This window comes from Ambystoma mexicanum, chromosome 7p (genome assembly GCF_040938575.1).
Source record: "Ambystoma mexicanum isolate Mex_15411 chromosome 7p, UKY_AmexF1_1, whole genome shotgun sequence".
NCBI lineage: Eukaryota > Metazoa > Chordata > Amphibia > Caudata > Ambystomatidae > Ambystoma > Ambystoma mexicanum.
In genome coordinates this window covers 635,559,859-635,578,829 of record NC_090939.1, presented here as the reverse complement: position 1 = coordinate 635,578,829, position 18,971 = coordinate 635,559,859, and the positions used below count along the sequence as shown (strand labels likewise).

The 18,971-nt window shown below is 46.7% G+C and overlaps 1 protein-coding gene across 1 annotated transcript in view; it reads left to right on the top strand.

Annotated features, from left to right (window-relative positions):
* Positions 1-18,971, top strand: part of LOC138525982 (neurofilament medium polypeptide-like) — a 708,053-nt gene that overhangs the window by 577,271 nt on the left and 111,811 nt on the right. Inside the window, exon 7 of the mRNA XM_069636274.1 lies at positions 11,601-11,660. Coding sequence (XP_069492375.1) covers positions 11,601-11,660 — 60 coding nt within the window. The remainder of the gene's footprint in view (positions 1-11,600; positions 11,661-18,971) is intronic.

The window sequence follows — 18,971 nt, the reverse complement described above, 5'->3', positions numbered from 1 at the left end:
AATGGCTCCTAAGAGGTCCGTGGTCACAGTACCTTCGAGCACTCACAGATCCTCTCAAGGTGTCCAGCCAAGTGGTCCATGACCTCAACTGATGGAACAACCGCTGCAATCTTTTGGCGGGGGAACCCTTCTGGCCTCCTTGGCTTCAGGCCTGGGTGGTCATCGATGCATCTCTGAAGGGTTGGGACGCTCACTGCGAAGATGTGCAGATGAGTGGCCTATGCTCAGCAACAGAAGCCAGTTGACACATAAACATGCTGGAGTTGCAACCCATCAGGCTCACCTTTCTCAAGGGGAAACATGTCCTTATTCCGACAGACAACACAGTGGCCATGCACTACCTGAACAATCAAGGTGGCGTGCGCTCACTTCCCCTCTGCAGAGTGGTGATGGACTGTGGCTCTGGTTGCCGGAGAATTTGATCTTGTGTTTGCAGGTAATCTGGTGGGGTCAGAGAATGGTTTGGTGGATGCTCTGAGCAGGCAGAGTGGGAGGTTTGCCAGGAAGTCCTGGAAGACGTCTTCTCTCTCTGGGGTACCCCAGCAATGGGTCTGTTTGCCACAGAATCCAACAGGAAGTGCAGACAGTTTTGCTCGAGGGAATTCCCAGCGAACGGTGCACTGGAGGACGCGTTTCTGGTGCACTGGGCCTTCCCTCTCCACTATGCCTTCCCCCCGATTCCCGTAATTCCATGGGTTCTCAAGAGGTTGAAGAGATTTCGAGCGACCATGATCTTGATCATCCCGGACTGGGTGAGGAGAACGTGGTACTCTGATCTCTTGGATCTGTCCATCTGTCCGCCTCACCGGTTGCCTCTCCTGATCCAGTCGGAAGGTTGGATACTCCACCCAACCCTCAACCTACATGTGTGGCTCTTGAGAGGATGAGGTATGATGACTGTGACCTCTCGGGGAAAGGTACTCAAGGTGTTGCTGGTTGCATGCAGACCATCTACAAGATCTCTCTATGCATGCAGGAGGAGAAGATTTGAGGCGTGGTACTGGGAACGCTAGATCGGTCCCATCTCTTGTCCCACAACTACAGTGATGGAGTTCCTTCTGTCACTGGCCTCTTCAGGCTTTCAGGTTACCACATTCAAAGGATATTTGGCGGCCTTGTCTGTGTTAAAAAAATCTACGGATCAAGGTTCTTTCTTTATGATACTGGTTATGGCCCAATTCCTGAAGGGCTTTGTGAATAAGTTTCCGCCAACTCCCTTTGTTGTCCCGGACTGGGACTTAAAGGAATAGTGCGCTCAAAAATATTATTGTACCGAGGGTTCGGACGTTTTTAAGTATACGTTGATCGATCGCACAAACATTTCCAATGCACCTTATCGTAGTTTTCCTCTTTTGTACACATGCAAAATCAGGCAGCAGGGCACGGCCATCTTGTGATAATCTGATCAGTTGCCGCATCGCCCAAGGTGGACTGCCCTGGCGGCACTAAATCATATCCCCCGCCCATCAGGCTGAGATCACTAGACGCATACCACCCGTTTCACAACGCCAATGCATGTCTCGTGTCAACGTTCTCTGCGCTTCAGCTAATGACGTGTCTCCATGGAAATGGCAGGACGCCTCTTTCCTCAATAAGTATAAACAGGCCACTTCTCAACAGACAGATTTGCGTTTCCATTCCTTTCACTGTCTTTTTTTGAGTATTCTGTGCCTTGTTTCTGTGCTCTGGTCAGGTACCTTCGTTGCTTGTAGCCCATGCGAACAGATACCAGTACCATTACTATCAATTTTATTTTGGCACATAATAATAATGATAATAATAATAATAATAATAATAATAATAATAATAATAATAATAGCAACAACGAGCTGGAATATTCTGAGGAGGAATTACTCGAAAGAGAAAGATTCGCAAACGATGGGACTTCGGACGACAGTTGGGAGAACGATTCAACAGATCAAGAGCCTGAGCCTAGTCGCCTGGACGGCGTTTCCACCTGGTGTACCTGCAATCGGTGCGCGGTAATGCTAACCGAGGAGCAGAACTGCTGCTGCCGAGAAAACTCTGGATGCTTGGCCTACATATCGGAAGGCGAGACACAGCTGCAATGCGTTACCGAGCTGCCAGACTTCAGGGCAACCTGCCTCACACGGACCGTATTGAGGATTATGATGGTGCTTATGCACGAACTTCGAGCAACAGTTTGCCCCCCCAATCCAAGTAACAAGTAAGTGTACTCTAGTTGTGATTTCACATAGGCGACTACCATTTCATGGTTGTCTCTCCTATATTGTTGCAGCTTTGATCTATCAATGCCAAACGAATGTAGTCTTGCAATTCCATACATCACTCGCAATTTGGGGAATCACAATGGTCTCCTTATGTTTATGTCATGTAGTCGTGAAGCAATATTTTTTTGTGTCCCAAATGTAATGGAATACATAGACCTTCAATATTGTAAAGTGTCTAGGTAACGTTTGTACTGGCAACAATCCCATTGGATACAAGAATTGTCATTGGCAAATAGGGTTTTATACACTTATCTTGTTCATTTAAAAACAGTTTGTGTCTTTCTCTTTCACAGGTGGTACAGGCTGGTGGCCTATCGTTCATTTACATGGATGCTTCATGGGAGGCTTGGACACCGCGTTCGACGGGTAATACCCGCCTGTGTCGTTGGTGCCATTAGAGAAACTTTCCCCAGTGACAGCGGTCAGTACAGGGGATTTTCCCACACTGTGCTGCAAACAGAAGTTTTTAATGTGTAGTACATTTGTGCCATCAAAATGAGCAACAAAATTAAACACAACTGAACGTTTATCAATGGTTGTTTCAGTTTTTCAGTGAATCAAGTGTGTCTCCATTCAGCAGTGTTCCGGGCCTTGTCTGCACGCCTCATGCCCATCCATCCCCCCCTCCATTATCAAAGGCAGTTCGCACCAGTGGATGTGCACTGCCAAAGGGGGCTGGCAGGGGTGGGAACGGCCAAGGTGCCAAACACCATGCACACTTCAAAGGTATTTTATGCCCAGGGGCCATTGTACACATGACCTAGCCAGATCCCGTGTCTCCAGGCAGGATCCCCTGAAGGAGGCCGCGTCCCTGCAATCCACATAAGTGTGTCTCTATTCAGCAGTGTTCCAGCCCTTGTCTGCACGCCTCAGGCCCACCCATCCCCCCTCCATTATCAAAGGCAGTTTGCACCAGTGGATGTGCGCTGCCAAAGGGTGCTGGCAGGGGTGGGAACGGCCAAGGTGCCAAACACCATGTACACTTCAAAGGTATCTTACGCCCAGGGGCCATTGTACACATGGCCTAGCCAGACCCCGTGTCTCCAGGCAGGATCCCCTGAAGGAGGCCATGCCCCTGCAATCCACATAAGTGTGTCTCCATTCAGCAGTGTTCTGGCCCTTGTCTGCATGCCTCAGGCCCATCAGCCCCCCTCCATTATCAAAGGCAGTTCGCACCAGTGGATGTGCGCTGCCAAAGGGGGCTGGCAGGGGTGGGAACAGCCAAGGTGCCAAACACCATGTACACTTCAAAGGTATCTTACGCCCAGGGGCCATTGTACACATGGCCTAGCCAGACCCTGTGTCTCCAGGCAGGATCCCCTGAAGCAGGCCGTGCCCCTGCTATCCACATAAGACCGCGCCTTATACACGTCATTCATTCTCATACACACCCTCATTTCTAATTCTTTATAAACCACTTGATTTTTAACATGAGAACATCTTTGAGCACTGCAAGGCAACCCGTGAACGTGCTAACTGAAAACCTATGTGACCACTGCGAGTCAACTCGTTGTCGTGCGACCTGTGGACAGCTCCCTATTTCCCGCCATTACGTACCCTGCTTACTGAATCTAACTGTTTGTTGGTCAAGGTAAGGGCAGGTGACCTAATCATATCTCCTTGATCTCTAAATTTCTATCTATTTCGAAAGAACGTACACACTAGTGTTATGTTCATTCATCTCATTGCCATTGACTTCATTTTAATTTATGTTATCGATATATATCAATTGTCATCAGTGTCAATTGTGATCGAATTGCATCCTTCGCGGACCGTGTCTATAAGCATGTTTCCTTTTGATGCTCGATAGTACATTCAAGGGACGAGTAACATGTTATGATTTTCGTCACATCAATGAATTGTTTAGGAAAGTTATCCTATAATACAGCCGGCTACGCTACACTGGTTTTGCTTCGGTGACCAAAACATAGCTTGCATAGAAAAAATGTATGGTATAATTCCGTCTTTCTCACGCTTTTATGCAAAGTAATTTTTGAACATTGTTGACCTTTTTCCGTTTGCAGAATTTCCAACAATGCCTGCATGTACGGTTTTCGGTTGCCCTTCTAAGACCCATACTAAATCTAAAGGCACTACAATGCATGTATTCCCAAGGAATATAGATCGAATAAGAGAATGGGTCAGATATTGCGGATTTGCGCCGGAAGAGCTTGAAAGTAGAGCCTATAAAGTCTTGGAGGACACGAAGGGTGATTGATAGCGCGTCGGCAGCCTGCACTTTGCCACAAATATGTACTACCAATCCAAGTACACAAAGAAGAATCGACTCAGAACGACTCGTACATTGCTCTCAAATGCAATTCCGACTCTATTCATGCACTGGCCGCCTCAGGTGAGTCACGGTTCCGGATTTAGATGTAGCCCTTGGGGTAGTGAAATGGTAACTAATGGACAGATCGGTGTTTTAGGTGTAAATGTCCCTTATAATACATATTCACAAGATAGCATTGCTTTATAACTAAACCCCATTTTGCTAAACATCTCTCCTTGGTTTTAGGAGCATCATAGAAAACGTTTTATGGGCACAGATAACTATGCTATCGTGCACTTTGAAATAAGCATAATCTTTTCGTATTCTGTCTCTTTACATGCCAGTTTTTAAGATTAGCATTTCTAAATCAAATAAAATTTTCCCTTTACAACGCCGTGACTATGCACTGAATATGAAGGAGCAACATTCTGCATCCATGTCTTGCATGGAGTCAACAACAATTTCAAGTGCGTTTCAGGTAGTCTTATTTAGCTATTCAGTTCCGGAAATGTTTTATGCATGTAATTTGAGATATTATCATATTTACATATCGTGTCGTTCGTTTACACAATGTTTCATTCATGGTTTTTGCATTGATATGTAACATTGTCTGCGTCACATTATGTGTGTTCAATTTCAATTTTTTCATCTATACTAAAACAAGTACTTTGTTACAGGGAGATGCTGAAGCTTCAACTAGAATTACATCATCTCTCAGTTGGTCCAGAGCCCAGAGGTATGCGTACTGACAGTTAACTTCAATGAAAGAAAGTAGGTCCTATATCTGATACTATTAGACAGTGATATTATTATAAACTAGCAGATTTTGCAAATTGCTTGAGTGAAACATTTCAATCAGTGTGTTTCGCACAGTCATCTTTGATCGAGTAAACTAGCCATCGATCAGGTCAAATTCGATATGTATTTTTTGACTAAATGACGTACACGGTATACGAGTGTATCTCAAAGCCAGGTGTGCGATGGAATAATTTGATTTCTAATACGAATTACATATTTTTGATGAATATTCTTTTCTAGGGATGTATAATAGATCAGGATATAGAAGAGGAGGCACATGGATCCGAGTAAGTGGACCATCTTGCTGGTGCTGTCGTTACAGTAAAGAAGCAGGTTTCACAGAAAAACAAGAAAAATAAGGTAATTTGCAAACAATTTCATTTTTAAACATTGTTTTGTGCTGGTGCCTTCATAACATGCTTTTTTTCAATGAAAACTGTCCAATACTGTATGTTGTATTTACATTGAACATCTTTTTCCAACCTGTCTTCTAGTTGCCCGATGGTGTACGAACTATGCAGACACAGACAGCTACAGAAATCAGAGATGCTGCTTGCCAAACTGATTTCACCATGGAGCAACTATTATTTGAGGCGCAGCGTGTTCCAATCAATAAGCAGACTCAAGATGCTTTTGCCGAATGGCCAGGAAATAAATTTAATGTGACCGGCGAATCCAGCAAAGTGTTGTTGGACCATTGCTACAATGCGACTGCTCCACCAGATGAAGATGAAACTAAATGTAATGAAGATGATTTTGAATTAGTTGCAGACCACTTGACACAATCGAAACCCGCCAAAAAAGGGCCATCCAAAAACCAATCAACATTGATGGTTTCTCCAATTCATGTTCAAGTAACAGACGCTGAAATGACAGAGACTGAAGCATCAATACAATTGACCGAGGAACTAGACCAAGATCTCGACTACAGTATGTCCAGTTTGGCTGATATGTCAACCACAGTTCAGTCAGAAACAACATTAAAACAGGATGATAGTGTAATAAAGGAGCCCAAATACATTGTATTCAACAGCTGCTTGATGGAGATTATAATGATGCTGAAATGTGTGCATTCAGTGAGAGGGGAAGTATGTGGGAACCCATTGGTGAATGTAACTCATGTATCACAAGGCAGTAACCTCAAAATATATGCCACCCATGAAATGCTCCATGAAAAATGTTCATGGTCCGCTCAACCAATGCTGGGGAAACTGCCAGCTGGGAATCTACTGTGGGAATCTACTGTGTACAGCTGCTTTACTTTTCAGTGGGTCTAGTTTCAGTAAGTTGTCCAGTTTCTGTGAATTTATGGGACTCCATTTCATTGCTAAAATGCAGTATTATAAATTTCAACATCAATAGCTATTCCCTGCCATTAGTGAAGCTTGCAAAATTGAACAAATGTCTATTCAAAGTACATTTTCCGAAAAAAACGGTTCTGGCTTGCTGGCGATGGATAGTGTGACAGCCCCGGATGGTCAGCAAAGTACTGCACATACCACTTTCAGGACATGGAAAGTGATAAAATTGTGAGTTCGGTGGTCGTGCAGGTGTCCGAATGTAAATCCTCAGTGGCCATGGAGAAACTTGGTGTTATAAAATCACTGAAAGATCTCCAATCGAGTGGAATGCAAATCGACCTCATAGCCACGGACAGACACGTTTCAATAGCCAAGACAATGCAAGAGCAGTTCCCAAATATTTGCCATCAATTTGATGTATGGCACATTGCCAAATCCATCAATGAAAAAATCTCAGCTGCAGGGAAAAAAAAGGTTCTGAAAATATTTTACAGTGATCCCAGTCTTTCAGCAACATCTTTGGTGGAGCTCCAAAACTTGTGATGGGTCTGTGGAAATTCTACTAGAAAAATGGCAGTCACAAATGCACCACTGTTCAAACATTCACTCTTGGACAGAAAACCAACATTTCCACCAATGTGCACATGGCCCTTTGTCGCCAGAGCAGGAACGGAAGAAGAAGTGGTTGATTCCATCTTCACCTCCACACAAAGCCCTTGAGAAGATTGTTTTTGATAAAACTCTATCAAGAGATCTGAAGGGACTCACAGAATTCTGTCAAACGGGAGGTTTGGAGGTATTCCACAATATGTGCCTAAAGTACAGGCCAAAGAGATTGCATTTCGGCATAGACGGTATGAAATATAGGACATTACTAGCTGTATTAGTGCATAACGAGAATGTAGGGCGTGAACAATCGAGGACTGCAGGAAACGTTGGGATGCTATGCTACGCAATGGCCTTTACGAAAAGAAGCAAAAAATGGCCAGTATATGAGGAAATGGAATTCGATTTTGTGAAAGATTTTATTATGACTGTCTTGGAGATACATACTCACGGAATCACGCGCGATTTTGTTCCGAGTACACATACATTGCACAAAACATTGCCAACGTGCCCTGTCCACCTAAAGCAGAGCTCGTGGAACAGTTCACATCCAGGTTCAAATGATTACCATCTCTTTTTTTGATGAACAATGTTTTTATGAAGTGTCCTAATAAAGCATCCAATTTGTCTTTTGAAATCTATCATCTTTGTCAATTCTTTTTAACAAGTTCCATTTTTACGCATGCCATACAATGTAACGCTGTGCTTTCACACTTCCCAGTTTCGTCAACCTACTATGGGACATTCACTGATCAAAGTGGGCTGTTGGTGAGAAATAGCTGCACTCTGACCAATGTATTCATAGGGGCATGTGTTGCGGGCCGTTGCTAATGTAAAGAAGGAGTGGGTGGGTTGACCCCCCCGCACCCATACATTATACGCGAAAATGACACCCTGCTCTTGCACTCGTGTGGGGCGCATCCTTTGCCCTTCTGCCATGGGGAGGAAGAAGGCTTTGACATAAGCAGAGGTGAGGCTATTGCTAATGTTAGGGAGAATTCTCTGTTTAGGCTGAATTTCCTAACCTATTGAGTCCCCCAGCAGCTTTGCTGGATTTCTGGAGTTTGTTTTTTTCTCCTCCCAAGAGTGAGACTCTTTTTCTCCCACTCTTGGACATGATTTGTGGTGTTCCTTTGACTGTTAATGTGTCTTATGGGCTATGGGGTTCTTTACTCCATAGGGTCTCATGTGTTTTTACTATGTGTGTTACAGAGCACCCTCCGTGCAGTGACACAGGGGTGTCATAGTGACACCCCACCATAGACTCCATACCCTGGGACTGATTACTGTCTCCCAGGACATGTAAAGTCACCATTGGCTTTACTAGTCCCAAATTATGAACAGAACCAGTACAAACCATCATATTGTGGACGTACTGGTCGGGGCAATTCGATTGCCCCGGGGTCTGTTAGTCGAGGGGGCACGTCTCCGTCCCCCCTGATCGAGTTTTGGCTGGTGGCAGTGGATACTACTTTTTATATTCGACTGCGAATATATCTCTATGGGATTTTCCCATTGTTCGAGGCTACCAACTTTAATTTTTTAATTCTCATAGCCTCGAACATACCGCCGGTTTATTTATTTAATATTAATTCGCCGGTTGGTATTTTTTGCCAGGACTCGATTCTAAAATGGCGTTTGTGTTCTCTTCTGTGACTCCAACCAAAGTCGAGCCCTTTGTTCCACTTTTTGGCAGGCTTCTCCACAGAAGCCTCCAAAAGTGGTGCCACTCTGTCTGGGTACCACAGGGGGTGTGGGAGGGGGTTTAGGTACCCTGGACTGAGTTACCTTGGCAACTCAAGTCACACTCTTGTGTGATTGGCCCAAGTGGTGAGCCGGCCGGCTCACCACTTAGCATTTTGATTGACAGCTTGGCTGAGTGAATGGGGGTGTGCTGCATAAAAGCAGGGCTTTTGGCACTGGAACTTTAGAAGTCGCCACAGGACCTGAGAATCCGACGAGGGAGAAGCTGAGCCGACCTACTACGACGACACCACCGGTGGAGCCCTGCGGAACCGACTCACCACTTCCCGACGACAGAGAAGATCTCCCGGCTGGAGAGTCTTCTTCCCCTGACTGGTGGGCACAACCAGTTTACCTTCTTTTCCGCGCATCCCAGGACATCTTGTGGTCGAATTGCCCGTGCCAAGCACCCCGGCAACCGGATAGCCAGTTACCACTGGACCGCGAATAAAAGGACCGCTCTTTTTAACTGAGAACTCCGCGGCTGGTTTCTTCCCTGGCAGTGCAACGGACCCCTGTCTTCCTCCCCGACGAGATCCTCTCTTCCCCCAGACAAAGCACCGACTTGCATCCACTGCCAGGAACAACTGCCCCCGCTGGAGTATTCTCACCACTTTAAGGTACCGTGTCCACCAGGCCTCCCTTTCTAAAGATTGCTACAAGGTAATAATAATCCCTTAACCTTCTGGACTGGGCTGGCCGCCTTGACCATCTAACTGGTCCCTTTCTTTTGGTCCAACTCTTTCTGAACCTTTTTGAGACTTTTGTGCATTTTTCAACCGTGTGACCTTGGACACATTTCGTTCTGATCCTCTTAAAGTGGATCCGGCTTTCTGAACTCTAACTTCACGGTTTGACTCTGCCTTCCTCTCTTGCTGTGTTCTTGTGAAAGTGTTGGGATCTGTTTCAATTTATACTCTGCCTTTCTCTCCCTTTTAAACCAAATTATTAGAGTGCCATCTGCGTTAAGCACTCACCGCTGTCTGAAAATAAGTGGGGCTTTACTTAAGACTTGTCTAATATTCTTTTAAGGGAGTGTATATCTTTTAGTGACCGTGTTTTTGAACTGCTTAATATTAGTGCCTGTGTGTTTTATTAGATGTGGTTTTAAATAAATAATGTTATCTCTTTTACACCAAGCTCTGGTCAGTGTTTGCTTGTTCTACTGTGTTCTTTTTGACCTATTGTGAATACTATGTATACTGCCTAACTCTTTTTGAGGGAAGTCTGACTGCTCAGCCACAGCTACCAAGTGAATCTGTGTGGTGCAGACTGCTACCAAGTGGGTTTAGTGCCAAACACCTGTAGTCTTAAATCTTTTGCAGTGGTCCCAGAGGGAACTGCACAGGTTTCTGCCTAACAGCTAGACACACTTGGACTCCATTATCTGTACCCTCGACTACAAATTTGGACTAGGCCGCATTCTGTCATTGCGAAGTTTCCCCTACCCCTCAGCAGCGCAAAGAACAGCGAGCACTGATAGCCCCCACATTTTTCCTCCTGTGCCTATGCCTCACAAGTCCCTTTCTCATGGATGCGCCGAGACAAGATGTTGCAAACTAAGAATGTATCTTCATTCTGAGTGAAGGTCAGCAGCTTTGATTTTTTGCTTGCATGCTCAGCAAGCCCACGCATCGCGCACAGTATAAGGTTCAATTGTTTTTCGACCTTGAGAGAAAGGCATGATCCCCAAAGGAATGAATTAAGGGAGGGGTGTAATAACGTAAAATATGATAAGGTTCACCATTCCAAAACTAGACAAAGGATCATGCAATCTAATTTTATGAAAAGGCATTGATCTGAACAGTGTCTCTGCGTTACGCTAAGAGAACGGAAATGCCGAATATAATGACATTACTTTCGACCATTTATATATATCAACGACTCAATTAATCATTAGCCCACCGTTATTGCTAGGTTACATTATACTGGGTTGTTCTTTGTGGCATATTGCAGTGACACGCAAGTACAACCTGTGTGTGTACTTGTCTTTGTTCCTGGGCACATGGGCAGTCCAGCATCGAGATGCATGTAGACCACCACTCGGTTCCCCCAGGTTCAACGCCTGATCACGACTTTGGCGGTAACCCTTAAATCCGGCGGTAGCGCTATTATCGCCGGATTTAAGGGTCCGCCAAATCAGGACTTTGGCGGATTTTGCCCCAGCTCTGAGCTGGGGGGAAATCCGCCAAAAATTTGCGCTATTACCGCCGGCGGGAAATCCGCTGGCGGTAAGAGCGCACATTTTCCCCATTGAGCCCAATGACTCACAACATGAGTCGGATAACGTTGTCACAACATGAGTTGACAAGGCGAACAAGTCAAGGACAGAGCCGAACTGCGCCACCTAGTGGCTGATAAAGGTGTTCATGTGCCAACTGCATTGAATGGTCATTTCAGAAGATGGGGGATCAGTGGGAGAAATTCAGGGCCTGATTCATTGAACGTTTTCCTATGGGATTGCGCTATTATAAAACTCTTCCATGAATCAGGCCCAGTATCCACCAGAAAGAACATTACTGAAGGTAAGTAATTTGTTCTTCCCTTCTGTTTGCCTGCAAAGGCAGATGAATGTGTCACTCTGTCTTCTTATTTCTCATGACTAGTTTGTTGATCTCTATTTTCTAGACTCAACCGGAAGAACAAGCTGTAGTAGAAAAAACAGAAGAGAAAGCAACAGAAAAAACGGTAAATACATCTTAGTTTTATTTTTATTTACTAAAGTTGGCGAGCTGAATCCAATTTTCACATACTACTCCTTTTGACAATATTTGGAGACTTATTTTACTAGTTTGTATGTATCACATGTACTAAGAGTGCTCTAGTATTTGGTGTTTTATAGATTGACATACTTTCTGGAAATTCTCACCTCACAGAATGGGAAACCCCCTGAACTTAGAAAAATAGCTTTCTACAACTCCAACTACTTTCTGAAATTCTTTCTACAGATTCCTTATCTACTCAAATCCATGTGTACATGTTAAATTAACTGAATAATTCCATGCCTGCCTCCTTTGGGTATCTAACAGCTTTGGAAGTCTTACAGAAGATGATGAATCTTGGGTAGAATGCGTCCTCTAGAAGAACAAATGTTCTTTCTGGTGGACGCTTTATTTCTCCTACAGATTCCTCAATGCCCTTTAACCTGCCGCTTTATAGAACTTTCCTGCCAAAGGAATAATTTGAGAAAAATTGTGCGTGACCAAAGTGAAATGTGCCTCTGTTTTGCCGTCCCTTTGCATTGGCTGTGTGGGAAAAGGCATAGATGAGGAAGATGATTCCTGTACATGCATTGCGATGACTGTGTCATAGCATGAGTCGGAATACGTTGTCACAACGTGAGTTGACAAGGCGAACAAGTCAAGGACAGAGCCGAACTACGCGACCTAGTGGCTGATAAAGGTGTTCATGTGCCAACTGCATTGAATGGTTATTTCAGAAGATGGGGGATCAGTGGGAGAAATACAGGGCCTGATTAATTGAACATTTTCCTATGGGATTGCGCTATTATAAAACACTTCCATGAATCAGGCCCAGTGTCCACCAGAAGAACAAGTTACTTCTTACCTTGTAAAGTTCTTTCGATGGGATGTTCCTCCAACGTATTCCTTATCTTAGATATCTCTTTCCAGCTTTGCTGGCCTCGGTAATTTTTTTCTCTAGAGGGCGCTGCGCGTCGACGTCCGCCGAGTCGATGTCCCTCGACAGCCGCCGTATCGACGTCGACGTCATCCTGCCTATAAAGGCCGCACGCAACGTCCGTTGCTCAGTCCGTTTTGTAGCCCACAATGATTCTTTCTGGACTAGACTAATCACCCTGAAGGAGCGTAAGCTGCAACAACAAGGGAAGTAGTACTGCGTGGATGGATGGGAGGGTCGATAAGGAATACGTCGGAGGAACATCCCATCGAAAGAACGTTACAAGGTAAGAAGTAACTTGTTCTTCGAAGGGATTGTGTCCTCCGACGTATTCCTTATCTTAGATAGGCTCCCATAGCAGTATTCTGTTATTGGAGGTGGGAGTACTGACTTCATGCTTCCTTTTATTGATGAATAGAGTGCAATACTGCCCTTCCAAACCTAGTCTCTTGACTGGAGGAGGAATCCAAGTTGTAAAACCGTGTAAAGGTATGGACGGACGACCATGTGGCAGCCGCACATATGTCTCTAACCGGCACTCCTCTTTTGAGGGCCGATGAAGCTGCGATACCTCTGGTCGAATGAGCCCTAAGATTTTGAGGGGGCTCTTTTCCTGCCAGTTTATAACATTCCAAAATGGCTAGAATGATCCATCTGGAAATGGTCTGCTTAGTTATCGGTAACCCCAGCTTGTGACCTGCATAGCCTACAAACAGCTGGTCTGCTTGTCTTATCCTAGCCAGTCTACTGATGTAAAAACTTAAAGCCCTTCTTGGGTCCAGCCTGTGTAACCTCTCTTCCTCTTTCCCCGGATGAGGAGGAGGATAGAAAGATGGAAGGGTAATCTTCTGAGTGATATGGAATTCAGAAACCACCTTTGGGAGGAAATTAGACTTCACTTGCAGAACAACTTTGTCTTTGTGAAATATTGTATGAGGGGGTTTACAAGAAAGAGCTTGTAACTCGCTCACCCTTCTAGCAGATGTAAGTGCTATTAATAAAACAGTTTTAAGGGTAAGAAATCTTAACGAACAAGAATGGAGTGGTTCGAAATGTGTGCCCATCAGGAAAGTTAGGACTAAGTTTAAATCCCATAGGGGAACCTGGAATGGTCTTGGGGGATAAACATTAGTTAACCCCTTTAGAAACTGTATTATCAAGGGTAACTTGACATAGGATGGTTCTTCCGCAGTGCGCTTAAAGATGGATAGCGCTGCGAGATAGCCCTTGATGGTGCCAACTTGAAGGCCTGAATTCGCTAAATAGAGTAGGAAGGACAAAACCATTGGTGTACCACATGAAAAGGGGTCGATATTCTTTTCTCTACACCAGCTGCAAAATCTGTTCCAGCGGTATAAAGACTTTGTTGCTGGCCTCCTTGCCGAAAGCAACACCTCCATAACATCATCAGGGAGGTCCCAATCCTTTTACCTCAGCCTTTCAGAAGCCAAGCGTGAAGGTTGAGGGTTTTGATGTCTGGATGGAGAACCTGACCTCCCTTCTGTGAGAGTAGATTCTCTCTGAGTGGAAGTCGAATTGGAGGGCAGATGGACAAGTCTAGAAGGTCCGGGTACCACGTTCTCCTGGCCCAATCCGGGGCAATTAGGATCATGGTTTTCCGGAATCTTCTCAACCTCCTGATCATTTGAGGAATGACAGGGACCGGTGGGAACGCGTACAGAATTGGAAACTCCCAGTCCACTACGAACGCGTCTCCCAGAGCTCCTCTCGGAGGAAATTCCCTTGAACAGAACAGATCGCACTTCCTGTTGACACTGGTGGCGAACAGATCCACCTGAGGGGTTCCCCAAAGGGCGAAGATCTCTTGAAGGACTTCCTGAGCTAGTTCCCACTTGTGGGAGACTGTGCTCTGCCTGCTCGGAGCGTCCGCTGTCAGGTTCTTCTCTCCGGCTAGGTGAACTGCCGATAGAGAGTTTCCTTCTTGGATTACCCAAAACCAGAGCTGCATCGCCTCTCTGCACAGAGGTAGTGATCCTACGCCTCCTCTTTTGTTGAGGTAATGCATGGCCACTGTGTTGTCCGTCATTATCAGGACATTCTTTCCTTGTACAGATGGCAGGAACGCCTTCAGCGCAAGTCTGATGGCCCTCAGCTCTAACAGGTTTATATGTAGTCTGGACTCTGATGGAGACCAACGACCGCTGATGGTCAAGTCGTTGCCGTGGGCTCCCCACCCCGTGAGTGAGGCATCCGTGACTACTGTTATCTCCGGCCAGGGTTGCCAAAACTGTTCTCCTTTCAGAATGTTCTCCTGACAGGCCCACCACTGAAGGTCTCGAGCCACCCTGTCGGGAACCTGAAGAAGATCTGTCATTCTTCCTGAGAATTGTGACCACTGAGTTCACAGTGCCCACTGGAGGGATCTCATTCTCAGGCGAGCCTCTGGCACTAAGAAAATGCAGGATGCCATGAGGCCTAGCAACCTCAAAAAGTCGAAGGCTGGGAGACGTTGGGCATTTTGGAACTTGGTAACCATCTGTAGAATATCTTGAGCCCTCACCTCTGGTGGCGAGGCTTTTCCCAGGGAAGTGTCCAGGATCGCTCCGATGAACTGGAGTCTCTGCGATGGTATCATTTGTGACTTCTTTAAATTGAGGGAGAAGCCCAGTCTGTGAAGGGAGTGGCAAACGTGATTTAGCTGGATCTGAGCTTGTTCCGAGGATACAGCCCTGATCAACCAATCGTCCAGGTAGGGGTAGACGTGAATCCCTTCCCTCCTTAGACTTGCAGCCACTACCGACATTAACTTGGTGAAGACCCTCGGGGCGGAGGCCAGCCCAAATGGCAGCACTCGATATTGATAATGAGAGTTGCCAATTGCGAACCTCAGGTATTTCCTGTGTTTGAGATGGATAGGCACATGGAAATAAGCGTCCCGAAGGTCCAGAGATACCAACCAGTCCTGGAACTGAAGGGCCTGAAGGATCTGAGAAAGAGTTACCATCATGAATTTGTCTGTCCTGAGGAATTTGTTCAATTCTCGCAAGTCCAAGATGGGTCTCAGTCCTCAGTCTTTCTTTGGAATGAGAAAGTAAGGGGAGTACCAGCCCTTGTTCCTCTCCGCTACAGGTACCGGTTCTATGGCACCTTTCTCTAGCAGGTCTAAAATTTCCTGCTAGAGTAGCGGATATGGAGCTTTTTGAGAGCTGATCCCCGGTGGATGACTCTGAGGTATGCGTAGGAGAGGCAGGCAGTAACCTTGGGCAACTGTTTCCAATGCCCAAGCATCTGACGTGATAGCCTGCCATTCCGCCAGATGTTGATTTAACCTGCCTCCTACAGGTGTCTTGTGAGGGAAGTCCTCAGAGTGGTTTTGGGGCGGCTGATGCAGATGCCGATGGTAAAGAGGCACCTGCTGTTGCTGCGGCTTTTGAATATCTACCCCGTCCACCTCGGGTAGTTCTTCTTTGTCCCCTTTGAGCCGGTCGTCCTCTACCTCTTCCGAATGCAGAGTAGAAGCGAAAGGACTTGCCTCTCGCAGAGGATCCTGTGGAATGAAAAGGTGTCTGACGGATTGCAGCGCCTAGGGATTTTGCTGCTGCCTTTGATGTTTGCAGTTTTTCTAAACTGTCATCCGCCTTTTTCCCAAACAAAGAAGAGCCATCGAATGGCATGTTCAAGAGCCTGGCTTGCACATCTGGGGCAAAACCAGACTTTCTCAACCAAGCGAATCTCCTGGTTGTTGTACTTGCCGCCATTGCTCTGCTGATACTGTCAGCTGAATCAATGCCCGTCTTGAGGGATTCGCACATAGGGTCTTTACCGTCCTGTATGATATTTAGGAACGCCTCCCTTTCTCCAGCATTGGATCTTTCATGGATTCACATGCTTTGAATATTCCCCGTCGTCAGGCTGGGAATCCCCGGTACATTATATAGACCCTTTCCCGTAGGAAAACTTTTTCGATGCTTATGCGTCCTATCCACCTCGTTTTGTATCATGCGTGCCCGTACCGTCAGGACGTCATGATATAAATACAGGCCCCGCCCCCGCGCTCCCTCAGATTTCAACCGTCTTTCAAAGTAGTGGGATCCTCGTGTTTTACTACTAGTGAAAACAAACTAGGTTGTTTTGTCTGTTTCGCTTCGGCGAAGTTCAAATTCTGGAGAATTATGTCTGGAAAGGCGTTGTTTCGCCCGTGTGCAACCTGTGGTCTAAAAAAGGTTTATGAAGGAGACGGCCACATGGACTGTATCTACTGTCTCCACCCGCACCACACGGCGGATACATGTGAGATATGCCAGGGTTTCTCCCAAAAAACCCTTAAGGACCGTAAAAGAAGGCTGGTCGACTGGCTTAATGACGGAGCGGGTGCCTACCCGGCTTCGGAAGTTGGCTCCACGGCCTCCAGGAGCAAGTCGGAGCCTCCATCGAAGAAGGTACGGCCAGCAGAAATTCGCGCTGAGGACAAGCATAAGGGGAAACATGCTGGATCCTCCTCATCACATAAAAAGCCCTCCTCCTCCTCATCATCTAAGACGGAGAGGCTAGCGCTGTCAAAATCCTCCTCAGGGGACCGTCCCAGGTCTTCCATGAGTCGAGAAGCTTCAGCCAGGAAGTCGGCATCGAAATCGACGACGAAGTCTAAGGGCTCGACGACGACGACCGGCTCGTCGACCTCGGTGTCATTGACGATGCCTATTACCGCTCAAGCAGCAGCGGTTGGGATTCCTTCGTCGACGGAGACTCAGTCTATGGCCTGGCTGCCTGAGGTCTATGACCCGATCCCCCCTGAGGTCTTACTGCAGCCAGACACGGCCTGCTCGGCGGAAGGGGAAGGTGACATGGTTCTGCAGCCATCGGATTTAGGCTTACGGCCTTCCACGTCGACGACGACGAGTGCGAGCGGGGGTATGGTACCTATATCATCCACGTTACTGACCCCCCAGACGGTTTTGTCTCTGGATGTGCTTAATACTCTCCAGAAGCTCCTGCAGCGGCTGGATACGCAGTTCCCTCAACCTGGGACGTCATCGTCACTTTTGTCTGTACCTTCCGTCGACGAGCAAACTTGTACGGCTCGCTCGACGACGAAACACCCATCGGCTCCCCAGGCGGTAAAAGATCGTCCTCGAGCTCAGGAGGAGGGTGAGTTGTCGGAGTCCGACTCTATACTGGATGACTCCGGGTCAGACATCTCCTTGTCACCGTCGAGGGACCCAACATGGAATTCGGATGTAGAGTTGGAGTCTACGAGGAGCCAGACACAGCCATCTCCCCCTGATGATGTGGGAGCCTTCCATGCAATGATGGGGAAAGCTTGTTCCGAATTCGGCTTGATTCCTGAGGAGCAGAAGAAAGACTGTTTCCTTTTTGACCATATTGGTCAAAGGAGAAAATCGGTATTTGCCATCCCAATCCTTGACCACGTGTGGCAAGAAGGTCTCAAGACGATGCGCCATCCGTTCTCGGAGCCAGCCATAAAGGGACGGATCGAGAAAAAGTTTAAAGCTCCGGAGTCCACTCCGAAATGTCTAACATCACAGCCTCTGTCTGACTCGGTGGTGTCGGCGGCAGCGGCTAGGAAGGCCAGGGTCCAGCAAAAATGTTCAACGCCACCTGAAAGCGAGGCTAGAAGGCAGGACGCCTTTGGAAAAAAGGTGCTCTCGGTCGGAGCGACGACAGTAAGAGCAGCCAATTCCTTAGCGATCGTGTCACGATATGATAGGGAAATGTGGCACAAACTAGCCCCTATCCTAGAACACCTGCCAGACGAACACCGGAAAGCAGCTATGTTACTGGTGCGGGATGGCGAAGAGGCCTCGAACCACGCTATTAATATCGCAGTTGACCTAGCAGAGTCTGGTTTTAAACAAATCAACCATGGAGTAGTGCTTCGTCGACAAGCGTGGCTCAAATGCACTACTTTCCGTCCTGAAGTACAGTACAAAGTCCTGGACATGCCATGCGAAGGGGAACACCTGTTTGGTGAAAAGGTTGATGAAGCGCTGAAAGGGATGAAAGAAGACACGGATACTGCTAGGTCCCTCGGCGCCCTTCAAACGGGTAGAAATTTTCGCTCTTTTCGCCCCTTCAGGGGTGCTTCTGGAAACTCCCGCTTTGGAGCCTCGAGGGACCGTGGATTTAACAGGCCCTCGTACTCTTCACAAGGGTTTAGACGAGCGTCCCAGTCGGCACGCAGAAGCAGGGACTATCAAACCTCCAGGCGGCGAGGCTCAGGTCCGTCGTCGACGAAGAACAAGCAAACCAGCAACCAATGACGGCCTTCGGAACGTACTGGGGGGTCGAGTCTCTCATCACTTCGACCGATGGAAATGCATCACCACAGATCGATGGGTCCTAGACACGATTCGCATGGGTCATGCGCTGCAATTCAAA